This window comes from Thamnophis elegans, chromosome 8 (assembly GCF_009769535.1).
Source record: "Thamnophis elegans isolate rThaEle1 chromosome 8, rThaEle1.pri, whole genome shotgun sequence".
In the NCBI taxonomy this organism is placed as follows: Eukaryota; Metazoa; Chordata; class Lepidosauria; order Squamata; family Colubridae; genus Thamnophis; species Thamnophis elegans.
In genome coordinates, this window is record NC_045548.1 from 79,086,086 (window position 1) to 79,111,723 (window position 25,638).

Genomic DNA, 25,638 nt, shown 5'->3' on the forward strand with positions numbered 1-25,638 from the left:
CAACCCTGTCATTTTGTTAAAATCAGCATTCTGGTCGCTTCAGCTGTCTTGCACAAGTCTTCCTGTTCAGGTACCCCCCCCCCCCCAAACTTACAACTCATTTCTTTAAAATTAAAATTGATATTTTTCCCCTCTCCTGTGCTTTCATTGTTTGTAAGCTGCCTAGAGTCGCTGTGAGCAAGTGGCCAGCTATATACATTTTTGAAGTAAATAAAATAAATTTGTTTAATGACGGTTCAAAGTTATGATGGCAGTGAAACAGGTGACTTACGACCGCTTTTCAGACTTAATGACCATTGCCGCATCACGTGATCAAAAGCCAGACTCTTGGCAATTGACCCGTATTTATGACGGTCGCAGTGTCCCGGGACACACACGATCCCCCTTTTACGACCTTTTGCATGAACAAAGTCAAGGAGGAAGACCGGATTCACTTAACAACCATGCGAGTAACTTTAACAACTGCGGTGAGCCACAATAGAAAGAAAGGTCATAAAACAGGGCAAAACTCACTTAACAACTGTTTCACTCAGCAGCAGAAGTTTTGGGCTCAGCTGGGGTTGTAAGTAGAGGTGGGAAGACCTGGAAAAACAAAACCAGAAAAATTGGGGAAAAAAATGTTTTTCCCCCCATTTCCCCCCTAAGTGGCTTTGGGGAAAAAGTGGGAAAAAAACCATACACACAGACACACACACACACACACACACACACACACACACACACACACAAACACAAACACAAACACAAACACAAACACACCAATTTTTCTGGGTGTTTTTTTTCCCACTCATAAGTCGAGGACCACCTGTGCCAGAACTGTGTTTGTTGCATAGATTCGCACCCCTTTTAGTGAAGGCGGCGGCTTCCCTTCCTGATTTTCCATGAGGACTGGCTGCTTGGTCTTTTAAAAGAGGCCGCCTGCCCCTCTTCCCATCCGGCTGAACCTCAAAAGCTTCACTGGACAGGTTTCCCTTTATTTATTTATTTATTTATTTGGGGAGGGGGGGTGTAATTTTGACTTGATGAGAAGAGTCGGTTACGACTCCCCGAGTGCCGTAAAAGTTAATGCGATGGTCTCTCCTCGCGCCGGTGCTCATTTTTATAATTTTTATTTTTATTTTTTATTTTTTATGAAAGAGGACAGAGGGAGCTTAGTGACTTATTACTATTCATTTCGTTTCGATGCAGTAAATATTGATTCAGTGGGGGGTTTTCAATTTAAGCCACTCGGCGATTATATAAAATATTACTCGCCTCTGAAATTATGCTTACCGATCCCTTCGGCTGCTCATTAAGGAAGGAGTGCAATTCTGAGATTCCTCCGACTTCCATCATCCTAATAAATGGGCCCGGCCGACGGGTTTCTGCAGGCAAGGGGGACACCAGGATGCAGCCGGGCACGGATCTGGCAGCTTGGCCGGGGATCTTCGGCCTGCGCCGCTTTTGGGGTGGCCTGGTTTTTCCTATTTATTTAATTATTGGGATCCTTTCTGCAGGATGAATGCCCCAACAGGCACCCCGCCGGGGTGGGGTGGGGGGCAACAAGCCAGGTTTAAGGCAGACTTAAGGTTGGGGATATTTATTTCTGATGCTTTTAATGTTTTTATGTTGTAAGCCGCTCAGAGTCGCTTCGAAACGAAACGGATGGCAAATAAATTTAATTTGGATGGGTGGGAGGATGGAAGGAAGGATCGCTGATGACGTTACCTGGTTGGGTAACGAAACGTCTGCAAGAAAACCACCAAGCTCAGAGAGCACCAAGGAAGGAAGGAAGGAAGGAAGGAAGGAAGGACGGTGGAGGAGGAAGGAAAGATCATAAGGGAAAAAAGGAAGGAAGGATCACTGATGACATTACCTAGTTGGGTAATGAAACGTCTGCAAGAAAAATCAAGCTCAGAGAGCACCAAGGAGAAGGAATGATCAGGAAGGAAGGAGGGAGGGAGGAAAAGTGGAGGAGGAAGGAAGGAAGGAAGGAAATGGATAAGTAAACTTACCTGCTTCTCCCTCTGTCAGGCCCAGACTGGAGAGTCCATTTTTTCCCCATTTTATGTCCATTTTATGGAAGTTGAAGACAGCAAAAAGTTGAGGAAGCTCAGCTGGCAGAAGGAGAGATAATTTGGTCCCATCTTGATCAAGGTTGCTACTTCTAGCAGAAGTCACACGGCACGAATTAAGGGCCAGTTTTTGTGTGTGACAACTGGCTGTCCGAGTCTGTTTCAATCAGTTCTTGAGGTGCTTAATTTATTTCTATCCTGTCTCTATTAATTTTACAGACAACGCAAGATGCTGAGCATAACTCATACACTCTTCCCTTCCTATTTTCCCCACAACAACAGCCCTGTGAGGTGGGTTGGATTGAGGGAGCAGAGGTTTTCATGGCTAAGGCGGGACTTGAACTCCCAGTCTCTTGGTGATTGGCGCAAAGTCACCCAGCCAGATGGAACTAGAACTCACAGCCTTTTTCTCTCTCTCTCTCTCTCTCTCTCTCTCTTTCTCCCTCTCTTTCTCCCTCTCTTTTCTCTTTCTTTTTTTTCTTTCTTTCCTTCCTTCTTTCTTTCTCTCTTTCTCTTTCTCTCTCTTTCTTTTCCTTCATTCCTTTTCTTTCTTTTTCCCACCAGCTCATCATTGAAATTATTTCCAAATACGGGTAATCCTCGAGTTATGGCCACAATTTACCCCGACTACTTCTGTTGCTAAGCGAGACAGTTGCTAAGTGAATTTTGCCCCACTTTGTGACCTTCCTTGCCACGGTTGTTAAGTGAATCCCTGTGGTTGTTAAGTTAATCACATGGTTGTTAAGTGAATCTGGCTTCCCGTTTGACTTTGCTTGTCAGGAGGTCGCAAAAGGGAATCACACGACCCTGGGACATTGCGACCGTCATAAGTATGAGCCAGCTGCCAAGTGGCCGAATTTTGATCAGGTGACTCTAAAGATGGCTGCAACAGTTGTAAGTGTGAAAAAGGGCCATAAGCCACCTTTTTCACTGCCATTGTAACTTTGAACAGTCATTAAACAGTCACTAAGCAAACTTTTGAAGGTTGGGGACTATCTACCGTATTTTTCGGAGTATAAGACGCACCTTTTCCCCCTCAAAAAAAAAGGCTGAAAATCTGGGTGCATCTTATACATCGAATACAGCATTTTTGGCCTCCCGAAACCCCACCCCCTTCACCAAAATGGCCATGTAGAGCCTTTAGGAGCCTTGCAGAGAGTTCCTGGGGGCTGGGGAGTGCAGAAAGGAGCGAAAAACGGGCTGTTTTTTCGCTCAATTTTGCCCACCCCACCCCCCAGGAGCATTCTATAAGCTTCCTAAAAGCTATCCATGCCCTCTTTTTTGGCAAAAAACGGGCCTGTTTTTTTGCTCGTTTTTGCGCCTCCCCCACCCGCCCCAGGAGCACTCTACAAGCCTCCTGAGGGCTATTCGTGGCCTTTTTGGGGGAGGGGGAAACGAGCCCGTTTTTGTGAAAAATGGGCCGTTTTGGGGAGGTTTGCACGGTGCAAAAACTTTTGCCTCTTCAAAACCTTGGTGCGTCTTTTATTCCGAAAAATACCTCTATTCACGGGCGTTATCTACCTCCCTTTCTCATATCTCTGGGCCCCGGCTGCAGAATCCACTCTCTCTTCCCACACGAAGGTGGAAGGAATGGAGCTGATTTCCGATCTTGCTGAAGGTGGGGATTTCATTGTCTCGCGTCCTCCCTCAAATCCCGTGTCCTGGCGGCCGGAGGATCCAACCTGGAGCGTTTAAGCGGCTTAGAGAGAGAGACAACGGCGCCTCCCTTCCCTTTCTGCCACCTTCTTTTTCATGGCTGATTCTCGCCGGCTCCCAATTTAGCAGCCTGCAAATCCTTCCCGAGCAATTTCAGCAGAAGCGTCTGAAATGGGAAAGTGGCAGAGGAGAGGAGAAGAGGAGAGGAGAAGACACGGCCGATGTCGCTGGGAGACCTGCAGCCCTGGGCGATGGCGGTAGGTGGCTGCCTTCTGACCATGGTGGTCCAGAAATGAGATGTTCTCTGGACATCCACAAAAAGCCGCCTGCCAGGTCTGCAGCCATCTTTTCTTTCCCCCTCCCCACCTTTTGGCGCACAATGGACCCGTTTCTCACCCTCCCCAGGCTCCAGAAGCTTTCTAGGAGCCTGGGGAGGGTGAAAGTAGCACCCCCACCACCATGAGGGCGAAAAACGGGGTTCCACCACAAAACCGCGGTAGACTAAAGCGCGCTCGACGAAAGCGCGTACCTGACGTCATCACAGCGCGACGAAAACATCACGCTGTGAGCGGTAAAGTTAAAATTAACGCGAAAACCTTACCCTAACCCCCCCAAACCTAACCCTAAACCTAACCCTAAACCTAACCCTAAACCTAACCCTTAACCTAACGCTAACCCTTAACCTAACCCTAACCCTAACCCTAATGCTTAACGTAACCCTAACCCTTAACCTAACCCTAACCCTAACCCTAACCCTAAACCTAACCCTTACCTTTATGTGAATCGGCTTGCTTTAAAAGCGCTTTTTAAAGCGCCCTTTTTTCTCCGCGGTCATATTTGTCGCGCTGCTGCTGATGTCAGGTATGCGCTTTAATCGGGCGCGCTTTAGTGGACCGCGGTTTTGTCGTGCCACAAAAAACAGCCCTATGGGCAACCGAGAAGTTCGGGAACGGACTCCGGGTTACTCGTAGTGCCATTTTTTTGCGCTCCGGAGTCTTCAGGAGGCTTCCCTGAAGCACTGGTGGGTTGCAGGCAGGTACACCCTGGTACGGGCATACCCGAGCCTACTCGGAGCACCGGGTACCGTTCCGATATGGTGCTCTGGAGGGTCCACCTGAGCTCCTTACCTGTCCTTTAAGCCTTTGGCGCTTCCGCGCAAGCGCATGGTATGTATGGCACCTGCACGATGCTCCGCCGAGCAGCTGGAGTATCGCAGAGGCTTGTGGAAGCATCGCAGCCAAGTACGACGCATGTGCGTGCCGTGTGCATGCCATGTGCGCTGAGCGCGTCCATGTGGGTGACACCAGGGGGAATCCGGAACCCACCACTGCCCTGAACGAAGGCAAATGTATGAGTCCCAGGACACAGGATGATGTTGCCAGGATCCAGTCTGAGTCGGTCACCGGGACGGGAGGTTTTGTCTTCCAAGTGTTGGACTCGTGCTGAAGCCCATCCTCAGGGAACCTCTCTGTGTGTGCTTTGGAGTGTTCTGTGTGTGGCATTTATAGGGTGCCTGTTGTGTGTGGCTTTTAGAGGTAGATTTGGGTGCGTTGATAGCTGGCTATTAAGTCGCTGGCTGTGCTGCCCAAGCCCTCTGCCTTCTAAGCATTTGATAAGCTGGTGGTAAATCAGCACTCCCGTTTCCACAGGCTTCAGTCACATCTCCGGCTGTTTTTGTGCCTGCTCGGCCGACAATCTTAGTAGCTGCAAAATGGAATGTGTGTCCTTGTTTATTGCAGTGTGAGGCTACCAATGATTTTGGGTGGCATTGCGGTTGCATCTTCCTCTTGAAAAGAAGACAAGCCCCCCCCCTCCCCCAAACACTGGAGGGGCTCAGAGCATTTTCTTCTGTGGCCTCTAGAAAGATACAAACACACAAACACACACACATTCCTCCACCACCCCTTCCAACTCCTATGGAGGTGCTGGGCGTGCGTCTTGAGCGTTCACTTCTTCGGTGTTTCCCTAGTCAGCAAGGTTTGTTGTCTTGTCCTCACAATCGCACAAAATGCAAAAAAATAAAAAATAAAACTCCCACCACCACCACCGTCCCCCCCAGTTTAATTTGCGGTTAGATATCTGTTCAGATTGCCTCCACTTCCCCCAGTCAGCACTTAATTGGCAAGTCACTTGATTTAACAGCGTGGGAGCCGGCAACGGAAAAATGGCTGGCATAAATCACCGTCTGACGCCAGAAAATAGATATAATCTCAACATTAACTACATTAATAGTAGCAGGAGCCGAATTAAGAAAGCCATAAAGCATAGGCAGGAGAGTGTAAATTATCACCCTCTCTCTCTCTTTCTCTCGTCTCTTCAGCCTCCCTCCGCCCTGCCCAACCATTTTGTTGAGCAAGCCTGCCATATCGGCTGAGCTGTATCGGTAGGCCGAGCAAGGCCTTCCCTAACCAATTCCCTTCCTGTTGGGACTCTGCGTAGAGCAGTCTTTCTCAACTCTTAAGAGATGTGGACTTCAACTCCCAGAATCCCCTACACCAGTTTTTATCCGGTGTGGACTTCAGCTCCCAGAATCCCCTACATTAATGTTTCTCAGGTGTGGACTTCAACTCCCAGAATCCCCTACACCAGTGTTTTTCAGGTGTGGACTTCAACTCCCAGAATCCTCTACACCAGTGTTTCTCAGGTGTGGACTTCAACTCCCAGAATCCCCTACACCAGTGTTTTTCAGGTGTGGACTTCAACTCCCAGAATCCTCTACACCAGTGTTTCTCAGGTGTGGACTTCAACTCCCAGAATCCCCTACACCAGTGTTTCTCAGGTGTGGACTTCAACTCCCAGAATCCCCTACACCAGTGTTTTTCAGGTGTGGACTTCAACTCCCAGAATCCTCTACACCAGTGTTTCTCAGGTGTGGACTTCAGCTCCCAGAATCCCCTACACCAGTGTTTCTCAGGTGTGGACTTCAACTCCCAGAATCCTCTACACCAGTTTTTCTCAGGTGTGGACTTCAGCTCCCAGAATCCTCTACACCAATGTTTCTCAGCTGTGGACTTCAGTTCCGAGAATCCCCTACACCAGTGTTTTCTCAGGTGTGGACTTCAACTCCCAGAATCCCCTACACCAGTGTTTCTCAGGTGTGGACTTCAACTCCCAGAATCCTCTACACCAGTTTTTCTCAGGTGTGGACTTCAGCTCCCAGAATCCTCTACACCAATGTTTCTCAACCTGGTCAACTCTAAGAGGTGTGGACTTCAACTTTGCTGACTGGGGAATTGTGGGACTTGAAGTCCAAACCTCTTCAAATGGGAGTTGATGTGTCCACACCTGAGAAACTCTGGTGCGGAGGATTCTGGGAGTTGAAGTTGAGAAACCCTGCCGCAGAGGACATTGTGGCTTCTCGCCAGCTCATGGGCTGGGGCTCGTGTGACAAAATGAACATGTTTTCAAGCCATTTTCACACCCGCCACTCTGTTTCCGCTGTCAAGGGGGCAGCTGTTGCATATTTCACGCCCTTGAGAGATCTAATCCAGCAGGCCTCCCCCTCATAGCAGATGGAGTCCTCTCCCTCCCCATCTGGGCTACTCCAGGAGGGGCTGCGGGATCCTGGCCCTGCAACCTCTCTAAGTTCTGGGTGCGCATTCCAGGTGCGGCTTTACTCAGGCTTTATAAAGCGGTAGTAAGACTTCCCGTGATTTGGATTCTCCGCCTCTGTTGATACAAGCCAGGGTTTCCAATGTTAGTCAGGGGGTGAGATGAGTCTCCGTTGCCTGACATGGGGCTGCCCTTGAAGAGTGTTCGAAGACTTCAGTTAGTCCAGAACGCAGCCACGCGAGCGATTGTGGGTGCACCCAGGTACACCCACATTACACCTATCCTCCGTGAGCTGCACTGGTTACCCATTAGTCTCCGGATCCGCTTCAAGGCGCTGGTCGTTACCTATAAAGCCCTTCATGGCATCGGACCTGGGTACCTGAGAGACCGCCTCCTGCCGATTACCTCCCATAGACCGATTAGATCTCACAGGTTAGGTCTCCTCCGGATTCCATCTGCCAGCCAATGTCGGCTGGCGACTCCCCGGGGGAGAGCCTTCTCTGTTGCAGCTCTGGCCCTCTGGAACGATCTCCCCGTGGAGATCCGGACCCTTACTACCCTTCCGGCCTTCCGCAAAGCTGTTAAGTCCTGGCTGCTCCAGCAGGCCGGGGGGCCTTCGATATATCCAGCCCCCCGGAGATTGTGATTGTTGTATATTTTAATGTTGTTTGTGTATTATTCCCCCCTCCCTTGTTTTATTGTAAGCCGCCCGGAGTCCTTCGGGAGTGGGCGGCATACAAATCAATAAAACTATAACTATAACTATAAACTGACTGACGAGAGCCTGGGGAGTCCCCTACAGCATCCAGGTTGAGATGGGAAGGAGCATTCGCCAATTTCACTTTCTCAAACACAAGCTCTGGGCACGGCTGGGTTGCTATCGGCATTACTGCCAGTTCAACGGGCAAAAAAATGCATGCGTGCACATTTGCAGCTAAAAAGGTCTGTGCATGCGCAGAACGTTAGAAAACAGGGGAAAAAAATATTTTTTGCAATGAAGATTGTTCTGCGCATGAGCAGAACCAAAAATCAAGATGGCGCCGGCGGCAACGGGAACCGGTTTGGCCAAGTTACTACCTCCTCGGCTGAACCGGGCCGAACTGGTAGGAACCCACCTCTGAGTTCATTCCATTTACATTTCATTTATTGGGTTTGTATCCCGCCCACTCTCAAGAGACTTACAGATAAAAAGGGAAGGGGATACACAAATTAAAAACAACGTTAAAACACAACAACATTCATAACTTAGGATGGGCCTGGATAAATCAACAGCTCCAGGCCTGCCGGAACAGCCAAGTCTTGGTCGCTTTGCGGAAGGCCGGAAGGGTAGTAAGGGTCCGGATCTCCACGGGAAGATTGAGTTTGGGGTCCTGGTGCTGGGTTCTAGAAAGGCGGGGAGCTGTGAAGCCAGGAAGTTTATTTTGTGGATGGTGGCTTCTCGAATGGAAAGATTTAGGGCAGGGGTCTCCAAACTCGGCAACTTTAAGCCAACATAGCCGGCTGAGGAATTCTGGGAGTTGGGAGTCCCGCAATCTTAAAAGTTGCCAAGCTTGGAAGACCCCCTTGAAGGTGGGCTTGGCGGAAGAGTCCGGGTGAAACAATCAAACCTTTCCTCGGGTTCCCTTGAGGCAATGTTTCTCAACCTTGGCGACTTTAAGTCCTGTGGACTTCAACTCCCAGAATTCCCCAGCCAGCTATGCTGGGGAAGTTGAAATCCACAGGACTTAAAGTCGCCAAGGTTGAGAAACACTGTCTTGATGGCTTCAGCTCCAATTCACTAATTAACCAATGAATTCACCGGTGGAACAGCTTGCCACCAGACGTTGTGGGCGCGTGAGCATTAGAGGTTTTCAAGAAGAGACTGGACAGTGTAGAGCAGGGATGGCGAATCTTTTCGGCACTGAGTGCCACACTCTGCAGGTGTGCGTGCCGGAGCACCAGAAACCTGAAGACCAGCTGGCGATGGCACGTGTGCCCACAGAGAAGTTTCCATGTGCCACCTCTGGCACACGTGCCGTAAGTTCACCATCACGGGTATAGAGTCTCCCGCTTGAGCAGGGGCTGGACTAGAAGGCCTCCAAGGTCCCTTCCAGATCCTATTTCAGAACATGGCCGGGCTGGCTGAGAGCGATGGGAGTTGTGGTCCAGCCGCCACAGAGAGTACCAGGCTGAGAAAAGCCTGATTCCTTACTTTGCCCTCCCACCCCAGCAATGCTTTGCGCCTCTTATTTGGGGGGGAGGAAGGAATGGGTGGGAGGTCTCACCCCCAGTTGCTCCCTCTAATTGGAAAAGCCAGCATGGTGGCCAGCCCCCCCCCTTTGCCCGGTGACACAGCAGCTCCTCCTCCGAGTTGCAATCTGTACTTTTAAACTTTCCGCCAAGCCCCCCTCCCCTCTCTCTTACTTCCCCCCCTCCTCCTCTCCTCCTCCTCCTCCTCCTTCCTCTCCTCCTCCTCCTTCTTCCTCTCCTCCTCCTCCTTCCTCTCCTCCTCCTCCTCCCCCTCCTCCTCCTTCTTCTTCCTCTCCTCCTCCTCCTCCTTCTTCTTCCTCTCCTCCTCCTCCTCCTCTTCTTCTTCATCTTCTTCTTCTTCCTCTCCTCCTCCTCCTTCCTCTCCTCCCCCTCCCCTTCTTCTTCTTCTTCTTCCTCTCCTCCTCCTCCTCCTTCTTCCTCTCCTCCTCCTCCTCCTTTTTTGTCTTCCTCTCCTCCTCCTCCTCCTCCTCCTCCTCCTCCTCCTCCTCCTCCTCCTCCTCCTCCTCCTCCTCCTCCTCCTCCTCCTCCTCCTCCTCCTCCTCCTCCCCACCACCACCACCACCAACCCCCCTCCTCTCTTTTGCTGGTTTCCAGCCTGCTTTGCAAAGCGGCCAATAGTGCCGGGGTGGAAAATGGATTTTTAAAAGTGTCATTTTGCGGAGAATTTTTATTTCCCACCTGGTTGTTTATTAGGGCTCTTAAAAGGGGAGCTTGTAACGGGCGCATTGATCGAAATACCAATTGAATAGATGGGAGCCCATAAAATAGATCTCCCCACCCCCACCCCCCCTTTTAATAACGGCCTGATCTCCTTTTTGTGATGACGGCAGGAAGGGCCAATTCCCGGCCCTTAATGGGTGGCTCTGAATCATTTTGAGACGCGGCTCTCTCCACGCAAGGCTTGAGCTGGCCTAGGCAACAGTTTGGAAGTGGCCACGGGTACGGAGAGTCCTCGACTTTACGACCGCAATGGAGCCCCAAATCACTGCCGTTGTTAAATTAGCAACATGGTTGTTAAGTGAGTCCACCTTCCCCATGGACTTTGCTTGTCAGAAGATCGTAAAAAGGGATCATTGAAAATGTTTCACTTCTCATCCAAGAAGCTTCTTCTCCCTCCCTCCCTCCCTCCCTCCCTCCCTCCCTCCCTCCCTCCTTCCTTCCTTTCATCCATCCATCCTTCCCTCCTTCCTTCCCTCCCTCCTCCACTGCAGGTTTTTAAAATGTTTCACTTCTTATCCAAGAAGCTTCTTCGGTTCCTTCCTTCCTTCCTTCCTTCCTTCCTTCCTTTCATCCTTCCCTCTTTCCTTCCTTCCCTTCCTCTCCCACTGCAGGTTTTTTAAAATGTTTCACTTCTTATCCAAGAAGCTTCTTCGGTTCCTTCCTTCCTTCCCTCCCTCCTTCCTTCCTTCTCTCTTTCCTTCCTTCCTTCCATCCTTCCCTCTTTCCTTCCTTCCCTCCCTCCCTCACTGCAGGTTTTTTAAATGTTTCACTTCTTATCCAAGAAGCTTCTTCAGTTCCTTCCTTCCCTCCTTCCTTCTCTCCTTCCTTCCTTCCTTCCATCCATCCTTCCCTCCCCCACTGCAGGTTTTTTAAAATGTTTCACTTCTTATCCAATAAATTTCTGCAGTTCCCTCCCTCTTTCCTTCCTTCCTTCCTTCCTTCCCTCCCTCCCTCCCTCCCTCCCTCCCTCCCTCCCTCCCTCCCGCCCTCCCTCCCTCCCTCCTTCCTTCCTTCCTTCCTTCACAGTGCAGTACTTAGGTTAGTAACCTGGTTGTTAAATGAATCGGCCCTTCCCATCGACTTCGCTTGTCAGAAGGTCACCAAAGGGGACCTCCTGATCCCCCCAAGGACACTGTGACCGTCATAAATATGAACCAGTTGCCAAGCATTGGAATTTTGATCACGTGACCATAGACGGTCCTCGACTTATAACACTTCACTTAATGACTGTTCAAAGTGACAACATCACTGAAAAAAAGCGACTTCTGACTATTTTTCACACTTACGACCATTACAGCACGTGATCAAAATTCACCTGCTTGGCAACGGACTCATATTTATGACGGTTGAGGCATCCTGGGGAGAGGGTCACGTGACCCCCCCTTTTGCGACCTTCTGACAAGCCAGGTTCACTTCCCAATGGTGTCACTAGCTTACCAACTGTGAGGGATTCACTTAACAACCGTGGCAGGAAAGGTCGTAAAACAGGTCAAAGCTCACTGAGCGAATGTCTTGCTCAGCCACAGAAATTTTGGGGCTGAAGGGTGGTCGTAAGCCGAGGACTACCTGTATGTATGGTTGTGTGTAGGTGCGTAGATAAATAGATGTGTGGGTGCGTTTGTGGGGCTTGTGTGCATGCAGCTGTGTGGTTGTGAGTCCGGTGGCTCCGCTCCATCCGCCCGGGGAGGAGGGGACTGATGTGTTGGACCCTCCTCAGGGTCAGCGTTGACCCCCACCCTGCCTCTCCCGCCCCTTGGAAATGAAGAGGCTGCAAAAGTAATGGAGTGGTCAGGGAACCCGTCACGGGACATTAAAGGGGATTTTCTCTCCTCCCGCCCCACTTTTATTGGGTTTTTCCCCCCTGCTCCAGCCATTAAATGCCTCTCTGCACTTTGGCCATTCTTGACCACAATCAGTGAGCATGTGAGCAAGTTCCCAGCCCGCCTCCGCAGGGGAGCTCTGCCCGGCCAGCGCCTGGCCTTGCTGGAGGGGGAGGAGGGAGGGGAGGAATGGGGAGGGGGCAGCCAGCGGGACACAGCCAGGCCCAGAGATCTCCCTTCCCCAGGACGGACAGGCATGGGCAGGCGGTTCTGCAGGGGGAGAATCTCTTACGGAGACCCTCCAGGAGAATCTGGCACAGGAACGGCCCCCCTGCAGGTGGACTACGGGCAGCCCTGGGATCGAGAGATGGTGGTGGCCACCGACAGGACGTGGCTGCAACCCTGCCCAGCCCGGCCCTGCTCTGACCCCCTCACACCGGCCACCTGTCTCCCCCTGACCAGTTTGAGTGACAAGCCATTGGACATTGCTGGGACTCATCAGCTGTCCTTTCCTTCCTTCCTTCCTTCCTTCCTTCCTTCCTTCCTTCCTTCCTTCCTTCCTTCCCTCCCTCCCTCCCTCCTCCCTTCCTTCCCTCTCACCCCATCCCTCCTCCCTACTATCATTTCTTCCTTCCTCTGACCTATGTCCATCCTTCCCTCTCCTCCCTCCCTTCCTCCCTTTTTTATTCCTCCTTTCCTTCCTCTGACCTGTGTCCTTCCTTCCCTCACTCCCTCCTTCCATCCCCTTCCTCCCTCTTTTCCCTTCCTTCCTCCCTCTTTCCCTTCCTTCCTTTCCTTCCTTCCTTCCTCCCAACTTTCCTTCCTTCTTTCCTCCCTCCCTCCTCCCATCCCTCTTTCTTTCCTTCCTTCCTCCCTCTTTCCCTTTCTTTCTTTCTTCCTTCCTTCTTTCCTTCCTTCTTTCCTTCCTTCCTTCTCCCATCCAAATTTCCTTCCTTCTTTCCCTCCTCCTTCCCTCACTCCCTCCCTCCTTCCTTCCTGTCTCTTCCTGCCTAATCTGAAACAACATTGTTAATGGACTTGAACGCCCGTAAATCATCCCTTGGGGATGGCTCAGCTGGGTCCTCCATCTGTGCCACCCTTCCCTCCCGTCCCACCTGGCTTCTGGACCTCCTGTCTGTACCTTTTCCTCTAGCAACGTTTTGCAATCCCCCCCCTCTTCCAAAGGATTGGCCCCCTGCCCCATTTCTGGCCATTAGTGATTTCTCCCTGTAAAGTTGGGTAAGGTATTCGAAAAACCGAGCCCCTTAAAAAGGCTTCCTTCTCGTGTTGCGCATTGTGGCACGCCAGTCTAATCATGGAGAACTTTTGGGATAGTTTAGTGCAGAGAACCTCAAACTTGGCAACTTTAAGACTTGTGGACTTCAACTCCCACAATTATTATTTTTTAAATAATATATATTTTTATTGCTTTTACATTTAAAACAGTGCAGCACCGCGAAGTCGAAATGACCATACAATCACATTATGTACAAATAATCTCTTCCAATAACAGCCTACTTAATACATTTTATCTATCTTTCTATCCAATCGCATTATTTAAAGTTTGTTCCCGTCGTGTCACCTTGTCTTATACCAATCATAAAATCTGTTCCAGACTTCAAAATATTCCGATTCCCCTTTATTTTTTAGTTCAAGGGTGAGCCTATCTGCTTCCGCACAGGCCAGAATTTTTCGAAGTATATCTAACTCTGATGGAATACTTTCTTTTTTCCAATACTGCGCATAAGTTATACACGCCGCAGTTACTACATGTGTAATTAGGTAAAGGACATCTTTCTTATACCCCTCCGGTATTATGCCTAGGAGAAAAATTCCTGGTTTAAACAAAATTTGCTCTCCCACCATTTGTTCTAACCTTGATTGAATCATTTTCCAATATCTTTTGGCCTCATTGCACGTCCACCACATATCATAAAAAGTGCCTGGTTTTTTTTTTGCACTTCCAACAATTTGGGGCCAAATTTTTAAACATTTTGGAGTGCCCCGTGCTGCGGGAAGATGTAGAACATCTTATACAGATTTTCTTTATACGCCGTGGCCATTGTTAGTTTCCAATTAAGTAGCCAAATTTTTTCCCATTTAGCCAATTCCACATTATAACCAAAATTTTTCACCCAGGCAACCATAGTTTCTTCGACATGTTCCTCCTCAAATTTATATTGCAACAAAAATCTGCACAGCACTTTGATCAACCTGCCTTCTGCCTCTATCAGAAATTTATCTAATGTGTAATCTTTGGCAATCCCTTCCTTTTTCCTATCCTGTGCAAACCTCGATTGTATCTGTAAATAAGACCACCATTCTAGTGGTACCCCTTGTGATGCCAATTTTAATCTAGTTTTCATCTCCCACTGCCTGTTGAATAACTCTTTGTATGTGATCATTTTTTTATAAGTTAATTAAATTTGGGTGTATGTATGCTTCCATCGTAGAGAGCCAAATGGGTATTTCGGTATAATGGTCATGTTTAATTTTGTTCCATACTAATAACAGGGACTGTCTGATGTAGCGTCTATAAACATATTTATGTGCAGATCCTTTTTCATAGCGTAGGAGGCATGCCATCCTGCTTGGAGGTCATGGCCTTCCAATTTGAGCAATCTTTTATTTCTCAACATTATCCATTCTTTTAACCATGTTAGAATGGCCGCAGTATAATACAGTTCTCAATCCGGTAGGCCAAATCCTCCTTTTTCCTTAGTATCTTGCATAGCTTTTGAGTTTTATTCTTGGTTTTTTCCCCCTGCCGTAGGAACTTAGAAACCAATGGTTTCGAAATGTTTTAAAAAGCCTTTTTCTAATTGAATGGGAATGTTCTGAAACAGAAAAAGAAATTTCCCATCTTGTGCCTTGTGGCATGGCAGTCTAATCATGGAGAACGTTTGGGATAGTTTCGCGCAGAGGACTTCAAACTTGGCAACTTTAAGACTTATGGACTTCAACTCCCAGAATTCTCCAGCCCAGTGTTTCTCAACCTTGGCAACTTGAAGATGTCCGGACTTCAACTCCCAGAATTCCCCAGCCAGCGAATGCTGGCTGGGGAATTCTGGGAGTTGAAGTCCAGACATCTTCAAGTTGCCAAGGTTGAGAAACACTGCTCCAGCCAGCTGGCTGGAGAATTCTGGGAGTTGAAGTCTACAAGTCTTAAAGTTGCCAAGTTTGGGGACCCCTGGTTTAGTGCATCACAGGAGGCAATGTGCTTTCGTAAGAAGAGGAAGAATAAAATTGTACGCTACAATATCTGTTTGCCCCAAAACCTGCGCCAGCAAATAGCCCGAATCTTGTGGCTGGGGTTTGCAAAACTCACGACAAAGGCTAACGCCAGAGCTTGCCTGTTAGATGTAAGGACTCCAACTCCCAGAATCCCCCCCCCATCAGGATCCCACTCCCCCAGATTGAGAAACACTAGATTAAGTGGCAGTGGTGGGGGGGGGGAGGGGAAGGATCCCAGCATGACACTCAGTGGGGAGCCCCGTTTGACAGAACCGGCGCTCACTCTGCTAATTGCGCAGGAACGAAGCCCGGTCTGCTTCCGAGGCTTTGGAGGGAACGCTGCATTAGCTGAATGGCTGCCCTGAGACCGCTTTGTGCTGAAGTGCAGGATTGTTGCGGAGGTGAGTGCTGAGTCGGTGGCACATGTTCAGGGGCGTCCGGGGGAATTTGCCAAGATGGAGTTTGCTGAAAGGGGAACTCTTGCGGCCCTGAGCAGAGCCTGCTTCTCTTTCCCCTGGAAGGGGAGGGGGGAATGCAGTTAACCTGGGGTCTTTTTTGGGGGTGGGAGGCTGCAGTGGTGCATGCCTCCCCCCCCCAGCTGCGCATCTTTCCTGGAAAGGAGCAAAGTCCTTCCCTTGTGGCTTGGATCAACGCGCCAGGCTTCCAAGGTGTTTATTCACACACACACATACACCAACAGGTCCTCATCCTCCGAACTCGGGGTTCAGGGGTGTGTCCACAACAATCAGGCCTGCTAGGATCGGACCCGTATTCTGGACCTCTGGGAGCCTCCAATTCACGTCAAGCTGGCTGAATCTGCAGCAGTGGCTTCCTGAAGAGGGCGCTGTGCATGAGTTGAGGTTTTCAGAAAGCCGGGGAGGAAAACTGCCCTCCAGCACTGATGATGTTCCCTAGTTAGGTCATGAAAGGTCTTCAGGAGAACCACCAAGGACCCCACAGTCCTCCTCCTTCACCTTCTTGTTCTCCTCCTCTTCCTCCTCCATCTGCAAAAGCTATCCCTTCGAAGACTGATGATGTCACTTAGTTGGGTAGTGAAATGTCTGCAAGAAATCAGCTAATCTCTGAACTGGCCTGTCATTCCAGGAAGCAAGTAGTAGGTGTTGTTTCTCCTTCTCCTTCTTCTTCTCCTTCTCCTTCTCCCTCCTCCTCCTCCTCCTCCTCCTCCTCCTCCTCCTCCTCCTCCTCCTCCTCCTCCTCTTCTTCTTCTTTCTTCCTCCTCCTCCTCCTCGTCTTCCTCCTTTCTCCTCTTCCTCCTCTTCTTTTTCTTCTTCTTCCTCCTTTTCTTTTTTTCCTCCTCCTCCTCCTCCTTCTCCTCCTCCTTTCTTCTCTTCCTGCTCTTCTTTTTCTTCTTCCTCCTCCTCCCCCTTCCCCCTTTCCCCCTCTTCTTCCACCTCCCTCTCCTCCTCACCATATAATATAGGGTGGTGCAGTGGCTCAGCGGTTAAGATGCTGGGCTGGACTAGGAGATCTTCAAGGTCCCTTCCGGCTCTATTCTGATTTCTGAGTTCATCCTGCTCCCCCTCCTGCACCTCCCGCTCCTCTTCCTCCCCTTTGCAAACCCCACTCCCTTCCAGCAGTGATGATGTTGTTACTTAGCTGGGTCATGAAATGTCTTCAGGAAAACCACCAAGCTGCCCAGATTCTCCTTAAGGAGCTCATCAATTGCTTGCTTCTTGGGAATACTGACAGGTGTTGGAAACGTTGGGGTGGGTGGGTGGAGGGTTTCCCAGATCTGGTGCTTTTGGGGGGGGGGGTTTAAGATAAAGGGACACTGTAATTCTGGAAACCACTGTCACCGTCGGCTGTGCGGGGGCGGAAAGGGGCAGCACCCGGAGGTGCTGCCCCTTTCCGTCCCCGGACAGCCGACGGGCGACAGTGGTTTCTATTGTTTAAATACCCTGACGGATGGCTTCCCTCCATTTCCCCTGCCCCCCTTTTCTCCTCTCTCTCCTCTCCCACTTAAAAATAATTTAAAATTTGCTTTCCGTCCCCCCATCCCTCTTTGGGGTGGAGGTAACCCCCTCAACCTTCGGTACTCAAGGTTACGGCGATAAATTCTCGGGCATTGTCACTTCTATTCGGAGTAAATTGGCTGGCCCGCTTTTCGGGCTGAAGGGAAGATAATTTGCTGTAGTATTTCAAATGGATTAGAAATGGATTTGAAGGCAGAGTTCATGCCTCCCATTACAAAGGCTAGAAAGACAGCGCACTGTTCACTCCCCGGCCTTCATTATCCACGCTTAATACCTTTCCTATTTGCCAGCATTAATGAAATTTCCTGTCGGAGGAAGGCCCGCCGGACGGACGGAGGAGAGAAGTCGGGAGATGTAGAAGGGGTGGAGAGGGGGGGGGCGCTGGGCCGCTAGAAAAGGAATTACAAGCCCCTCGCGCTGAGGGCAGGCGTATTCTTCAGAGCCTCGGCCGGCAATTATCCCATTAATTTTATCCTCCTTTTTCTCAAAGCAGTTCATTTCCAGAAGTCTTCCCTTCCATTAGGGGAACAATTGGGAGCGAGTGCGGTGACACTGTGCCGGACGGGAAGCTGGCAGCTGCGGGTGGAAGGCAGGCCCCCCCCCCCTTTCCCATCCGCCGGCCCTTTCGCCTAGTGGAAGTTTGGGGCAGGTGGGCTCTGCGGCTCAGTAACAGACAATTTATTTTGTATATTTATTTTATTTATTCTATTCTATTTTATTTTATTATTTTATTTATTCTATTTTATTTTGTATATTATTTTACATTTTATATATTTTATATTTTTATATATTTTATATTTTTATATATTTTATATATTTATATATTTTATATATTATTTCATATATTTTTAATATATTATTTTATATATTTTTAATATATTATTTTATATATTTTTAATATATTATTTTATATATTTTTAATATATTATTTTATATATTTTTAATATATTATTTTATATATTTTATATATTTCATATATTTTATATATTTCATATATTTTTTATATATTTTTATATGTTTATTATATTTCATATATTTCATATATATAAGGAGTCGAGGTGGCGCAGTGGTTAGGGTGCAGTACTGCAGGCCACTTCAGCTGACTGTTATCTGCAGTTCAGCGGTTCAAATCTCACCGGCTCAAGGTTGACTCAGCCTTCCATCCTTCCGAGGTGGATAAAATGAGGACCCGGATTGTTGTTGGGGGCGATATGCTGACTCTGTAAACCGCTTAGAGAGGGCTGAAAGCCCTATGAAGCGGTATATAAGTCTAACTGCTATTGCTATTGCTATATATTTCATATATTTCATATTTTCATATATTATATATATTATATATATTTTATGTATTTTATATTATTTTATATTATTTTATATTATTTTATTTTATATTATTTTATATTATTTTATTTTATATTATTTTATATTTTATATTATTTTATATTTATTTTATTTTGTTTTGTTTTGTTTTCATTTTATTTTATTTTCATTTTTCCAATTTTTAAAACTCTAGGGCAATGTGCAAGTAAAAAAAGGGACTCTAGGCAATGTGCAAGTAAAAAAAAAAATTAAAACATAAAAACAGTATAGGTAGTCCTCAACTTATAACCACAGTTGAGCCCAAACTTTTTGTTGCAAAGCGAGACAGTTTTTAGTGAGTTTTGCCCATTTTACAACCTTCCTTGCCACATCTGTTAAGTGAATCACTGCAGTTGTTAAGTTAGCAACACATTTGTTAAGGGAGTGTGGCTTCCCCATTGAGTTTGCTTGTCACAACAGGAGATCACATCATTGTCTGTCTGTCTGTCTGTCCCTCCACTTCTGGGGTGGGACTTCTGTACCTCCACCTGTACCTCCACCTCACCCTCATAAAGCAGCGTTTGACCTGGTTGGTGGACCTGGTCTCCAAGATGAGACCCTCCAGGAAGTCCCCAAGTTGCTCGAGCAGGTGGTCAACTGTACTGGTTGAGCTGCTCAACTCCCTTCAAGCCATGCTGGGTTTCTACTTTGGAGCTCAACGCTTCCATCTCTGACTTTCTGTGGGTCCCGGAAGTACCACAAGGACCCCTCCCCAGCCACTATCATCATCCTCTTTTAATGACCCCATAATCCCTTGAGTCTTGAGTATTTGCTGGCCAGATGCCCTTCCCTGTTGCCAGTGCGGAGTTATATTCAGAAGATATATTCTCAATGTGCCCAGAGAGAGAGAGAGAGAGAGAGAGAGAAATACCTATCTATCTACCTAGGATTGAACTCACAAACCTCCTGATGGTGAGGTGAGAGCTCCACCTCTAGGCCTCCGCCCCCCTCTGCAACCATTAGGGAGCCTTTCATTCCTTTTTCATGCACCCCCTCCACCTCCTCCTCCTCCTCCTAGACCCCGGTTGAGATTAAGGGCAGCTGGAGCTGACCGCCTCTCCGGCCTTTGCAATCTATTCACAGAGACCCAGGAAATTAATGCCGGCGGGTTGACTTTTGAGACTTTCATGCTGCAGCGGTTCACTCAGACGGGAATTTAAAAACAATAACACAAAGGCCGTGTCATCAAAACATAATAAATAGACCCGCTAATTAGTTAAAATTGCTGGTTCTTAATGTTGAGCCAGAGAGCCGGCTTTTGAATACCCAGAAGGTCTCACGCAGTGGTGGGTTCCGGATCCCGGTACAGCCGGTACGGTGCAATGGGTCCGGGCGTCCAGCACATGAACGTGCACAGCACGCGTGCAGAGCACGCACATGCATACTTAATGCCCCCGATGCTTCGAGATGCCTCCATGATACTCCAGCTGCTTGGCGGAGTGTCACGCAGGCACTGTACACTCCGTGCGCATGCGCGGAAGCCCCGAAAACCTCAAATACTGGTAAGGAGCGCGGGCGGGTGGGCTCTCCAGAGCACCGTACCGGAACAGTACCTGGTGCTCCCGGCAGGCACCGGTACCCACCACTGGTCTCAGGAAGCAAAAGGTGTGAGAAATGTTGGTGAGGGTATGAGCCGCCATCCTCCACCTGCGTAACCCCAGAAGCGCAAGGGAGGGCCTAACTCCCTCGTCGTCCAGTGCAAACCACCATGATGAGCCTTTACCGATTCAGTGCCCGGCGTGGAATTCCTATGCGGCTAGTCCTCGACTTACAACAGTTCACTTAGTGACAGGGGTCCCGAAAAAAAAGTGACTTCTTTTTCCCGCACTTACGACCGTTCGCAGCTTTTTTGTTTAATTCAGCGCCTGGTTTTCTCTTCTCAGATCTCTTGTGTCCAATTCCTCCCGCCACTCTTCACCGGGGAGCAAGTCTCAGGCGGGGCAGCAACCCCGGTGGAGAAACAAAGGACTACGTTGTATCGAAGGAGTCATGTACCGCGTTTCGGCTAACAAGTTGTCCAAGACGTCCAGCTCTCCCGGCAGAAGCGTAGACACGGCGACCAGGAGCCATGCCAAAGGAGGTGAGCTTCCATCCCTGGGTGCGTCCACGAGGAATGCGCAGCTATCCTCCCCCCCCCCCCGTTGCTTTGCCTAAGAGGCGGTTGATAGTCGGTCCTCCCTTGTTGCAAAGTTCAGAATTCATCTCCTAGTAGTGGATACCATCAGTGTGGAAATGTGGAGAGCCTGGTGCTGTCTGAACGACGCTGTTTTCTTGCAGACGTTTCATTACCCAACCAGGGAACGTTATCAGTTATTTCCTTCCTTCCTTCCTTCCTTCCCTCCCTCCCTCCCTCCCTTCCCTTTCCTCCGTCCTCCTCCCCTCCCTCTCTCCATCTTCCCTCCCTTCCTCCTTCCCTCCCCCTTCCCTTCCCATCCCCTCACCTTCCTCTCTCCTCCCTCCTTTCCCCTCCCTCCCTTCTTTCCTCCTTCCTTCCCTCCCTTCCTTCCTCTTTCGCTCCCCCCCTCCCTCCCTCCCTTCGTGGTCCTTGGTCAGAGGGACCAAGGTGGTTTTCTTGTAGTTGTTTTATGTAATTGTTTCATGACCCATCCAGGTAATATCATTAGTGCTAGAAGGAAGGAGAGTTTGGGGGGAGGAGGAGGAAGAGAAAGTGAGCTAGAAATGAATGAATAAGAACCAACTTGTCCTTTGCAAGCCGAATCTAATGTCTGTTGCCGAAATTAAAGGGCTGCTCACGTTGAGTTAACTCGTTACCAACTACAGCCGGTTTTTGAACAATTCTTAGGTAGGACATAATTCAGATCGCGGCTTTGCTTAGGAATCTAATCTCTATAATTATATCTTGAACCGTTGAACAGCCTCTGTCTTAAACGATGGCCTCTTTTGAGTATCAGCTTGAGAATCCGAGATGATAAAGAATTGATTTTTGTGGGGTTCGGATGCCACAACTCTCCTTCCCACCCAGAAATCCCCCTGAAATAGGGATTTCGGACCATTGCGACTGCAGCAACCCAGATAAGGCTCCTAAATATATGTTAAATTAGTTTAGATTTTCCGTCGCCGGCCTCCTGAGGGGCATTAATACAAAGGATGCGGATTGCCGCAAATGGCAGACTTTCAGGGACTTTCAGCGGCCGCCTCCCCCCCCCCCACTCCTTTAGTCCATTCCGTGTGTTCCTTCCTCGGCATGTCCCCTGCTTGTTCCGAACTCTGCTCCTGAACAGTCTCCGCAGGCGATCCCTTGCTCCATTTCACCAGGCAGTGGGGCACTCAGACCATTTCCAGTCATTAACGCAGGGAGGCAGTTCTCCGGGCGTGCTTGACCTCTACAAGGCGTATGGCCAGTGCTGAGATAAGCAGGAGGGGACGAGATGAAGAATGGCTCCGAGCTTCTGTTCTCGCAGGGTTTTTTCTTGGCCTGAAAATTGTAAAGGTTGTTCCTGCTGGGGGGGAAGGAATTTTATGGGGTAATCAGTTACAGATGCTTGAACGCTTTCCCATATCTGGAGTGGAATAAAACAGAACAGAATAACAGAGTTGAGGTCTTCTAGTCCGACCCCCTGCTCAACCCCTCTACTATTCTGGACAAATGGCAGTCCCATCTCTTCTTCAAAACTTCCAGTGATGGAGCATCCACAAGTTCTGAAGAGAGGTTGTTCCACTGATTAATTGTTCTAACTGTCAGAAAATTCCTCCTTATTTCTAGCTTGCTTCTCTCCTTGATTAGTTTCCACCCATTGCTTCTTGTCCTGCCTTCATGTGCTTTGGAGAATAGTTTGACTCCCTCTTCTTTGTGGCAACCCCTCAAATATTGGAAGACTGCTATCCTGTCTCCCCTAGTCCTTCTTTCCATTAAACTAGGCATACCCAGTTCCTGCAACCGTTCTTCATGTCTTTTAGCCTCCAGTCCCCTAATCCTCTTGGTTGCTCTTCTCTGCACTCTTTCTAGGGTCCCCACATGTTTTTTGTATTTTGACCAAAACCTTTCCTGGAGCCTTGGTGGAGCAGTGGGTAGAGTGCAGTACTGCAGGCTAATTCTGCTGGCTGCCAGCTATCTGCAATTTGGCAGTTCAAATCTCAGGTTCGAGGTTGACTCAGCCTTCCGTCCTTCCGAGGTGGGTAAAATGAGGACCCAGATTGTTGGGGGGAAGAGGCTGACTCTGTAAACTGCTCAGAGAGTATACCGTGAAGCAGTATATAAGTCTAAGGCAGTGTTTCTCAACCTTGGCAACTTGAAGATGTCTGGACTTCAAGTCCCAGAATTCCCCAGCCAGCATTTGCTGGCTGGGGAATTCTGGGAGTTGAAGTCCAGACATCTTCAAGTTGCCAAGGTTGAGAAACACTGGTCTAAGGGCTATTGCTATTCTAGTAAAATGTCAAGATAAACCAGACTTCTCCCATTCATTCTGTTGTGGGGGGGTCTGTAGGTTCCCCCAAGTGTGGCTCGTCTTTCAGTAGACCTCAGACCATGAGGGTTTTTCCACTGGGGGCTTCTGGAGAACCTTCCAGAATTGTAAGCTGCCCGGAGTCCCAAGGTATTTGGCTTTACAAACGCAGTTTGATCCAAATTGATCTGCAACTCCGATGAAAACAGTTAATCAATCTTTCTGGGGAGGGGGGATGCGGGAACATTCCACAAGAGAGTTAAAAGCAACGCTAAGGAGGGAAACTGCACGTTGGAACTCTGGCTCCAATTGAGATGTTCCATTCAACCACCAAGGTCTCTGGGAAAATCCAGTCTCCGTAGCACAGCTTGGCTTGTAGTTCTCCTGAAATGGAATTTTATTCTGGTGGTAAAATGGGGCAAAACTCGCTTAACAACTGCCTTGCTTAGCAACAGAAATTTTGGTCTCAATTGTGGTTGTAAGTTGAGCTCTGCCCCTTTATATATATATAAAGTTTGTGCAAGGTTTTTATTGCACGAGACGAGGAACTGGCTATGTCTGACAAACTAGGAATAAACAAGAAGGAATAAAGATTGTCCCAGGACTGGCACAGGGCCAGCATAAATTAGACCAGGGTTTGCAAACTTTGGCATCTTCTAAACTGGGTGGACTTCAACTCCCAGAATTCCCCCGCCAGCTTTGCTTGCAGATTTCTTTAAATGGAATTTTGTTTTCCAGCAAAGGCAGTAATTCTTCCGAGTTATAAATTGGTAAAGTTTGGTAGGCAGGGCAGGACTTGGGATGCTGTAAACCAGGCGTCTCCAAACTTGGCAACTTTTAGACGGGTGGACTTCAACTCCCAGAATTCCCCATCTAGCATGTTCCGACATTCTCTGCTGGCCTTAAAGAGAGTATTGGAAATCATAACCACATAATTGCAGTTTCTATCGATAATCATAATCACGAACGCTGCAACAGCTGGAACTACAAGAATCCGGCATCGTGTTCAGCATCATTGTAACTTTGAACGGTCACTGACGGAATGGTCGTAATCCGAGGACTAACTAGAGTGCAGGTCGGATCCACAGGGCTGGTTTTTTTTGCAAGTTAAGGTGCAATCCCATTTGTAGTAACAACTCAAGGTGAACTACGCATTCAGCCATTGGTCCTGGAGTAACAGTCGGGAAGACGCCGAGGAATTACGCAGCAGCTGTTCAGATGAAGTCAGAGACGCTGACACAAACCTGTAGTTTTATATAAATAAATACACTTTACATCTGTGTCCTTAGTGTACCATTCAATTTACCTCACGGTGACCCCGACTATCTTGCCTGTACTTGCAACAGGTGAGACAGTGAGGAGCACCGTGAGGTAAATTGAACAGCATAGAGAGCGCGCTGAACAAAGAAGAAAAAGGCGGGAAAAAAGGGAAACACCCTCTCTGCACCCAGCAACCAATCATAGCGCAGATTGCCTCATGCATGAGTCAGCACTCATCAACTACAGCTGTGTATTCTGGCCCATTGTTCTCTTTACTGTTCCAGCTACTAAATTTTAATATCCTAATGGGAGAGATGCTAACTTTGGGGCGAGGCGTTGATTTTTCTCCCCAACATTTGTGAAGGATTCTAGATCTTTCTACAGCCAAGGCCGATCTTGTGATGGACTGCTGGTTAGACCAGAGGCATGTGCTGGCTGGGGAATTATGTCCACAAAGTCTTAAAGTTCCTCAGTTTGAAAACCCCTGGGTTAGATGAAGATTACGGAAAAAGGGAAAGCAGAAGTACTCCCAAAACAATTCCCCCTGGACTGGGTTACAAGTCCTTCAAAAGCTTTCGGTTCTACCGTCTTTTGCGATTCTGTCCCAAATCCCATTAATCTCAAATGCTCATCGACTCCGTCTCCCATTCGAGATCTCCAGTTCTGTTTTTTTTTCCCCCTTTCCTTTTCCAAATAAAAAAATAAAATCTGCCAGCTCAACTTTCATCCTTTAGTTCAGCCTTTCTCCTGCCACCTGCCCGAGTGGGTCTTCTTAATGCTCCGATGGGACAAATTATCTGGAAAAAAAGAGGGGGGGGCGGGGAAACCGTCGCATCGGCTTCCCGCTCGTCCTCCTTTCGCGAAGATCTGCACACGTTTTAATTTTTCTATCTGCAGCTCCCAGCGAGATAATCCACGGTTTAAGCTAAATCTCCACCCTTTTCACCTTGGAGATGAGGCACGCCGTAAGCATTTCCTGCCCCCCCTTTCTTCTCTCTCTCTCTCTTGCCCCCTCCCCCCATTAGCCCCCCTCTCCTTCCCTGCCTCTTATTATGGGAAGGGGCTGCAAGAGGCAGAGAAGGCAGCTGGGGATCCTTTACTCGCCATCCACTTTGCGCCCCTGGTTGGCCATCGAGACGCCTACAAACACATTCCTTGCTCTGTGGTTCTGTTCCCGCCTCTAGTTTGCCTGTGTATATTTAGCTATTTTTAATTTTCCTGCATTAAACGTTTCGGTTGGTTTTGTTTTTTTATCGGAAAGCGTTAATGCTTTCCACTTTTTTGTTTTTTCCCCTGCCACCCCAGAATGGGGTCGACAGGCAACCTTATTGTTGGC

The 25,638-nt window shown here is 48.6% G+C and overlaps 1 protein-coding gene across 1 annotated transcript in view; it reads left to right on the forward strand.

Annotated features, from left to right (window-relative positions):
- The window catches only part of ZC3H3 (zinc finger CCCH-type containing 3), a 154,603-nt gene that overhangs the window by 99,638 nt on the left and 29,327 nt on the right, over window positions 1-25,638 (forward strand). Inside the window, exon 5 of the mRNA XM_032222348.1 lies at window positions 20,523-20,719. Within this exon, the coding sequence (XP_032078239.1) occupies window positions 20,523-20,719 (197 nt within the window). The remainder of the gene's footprint in view (window positions 1-20,522; window positions 20,720-25,638) is intronic.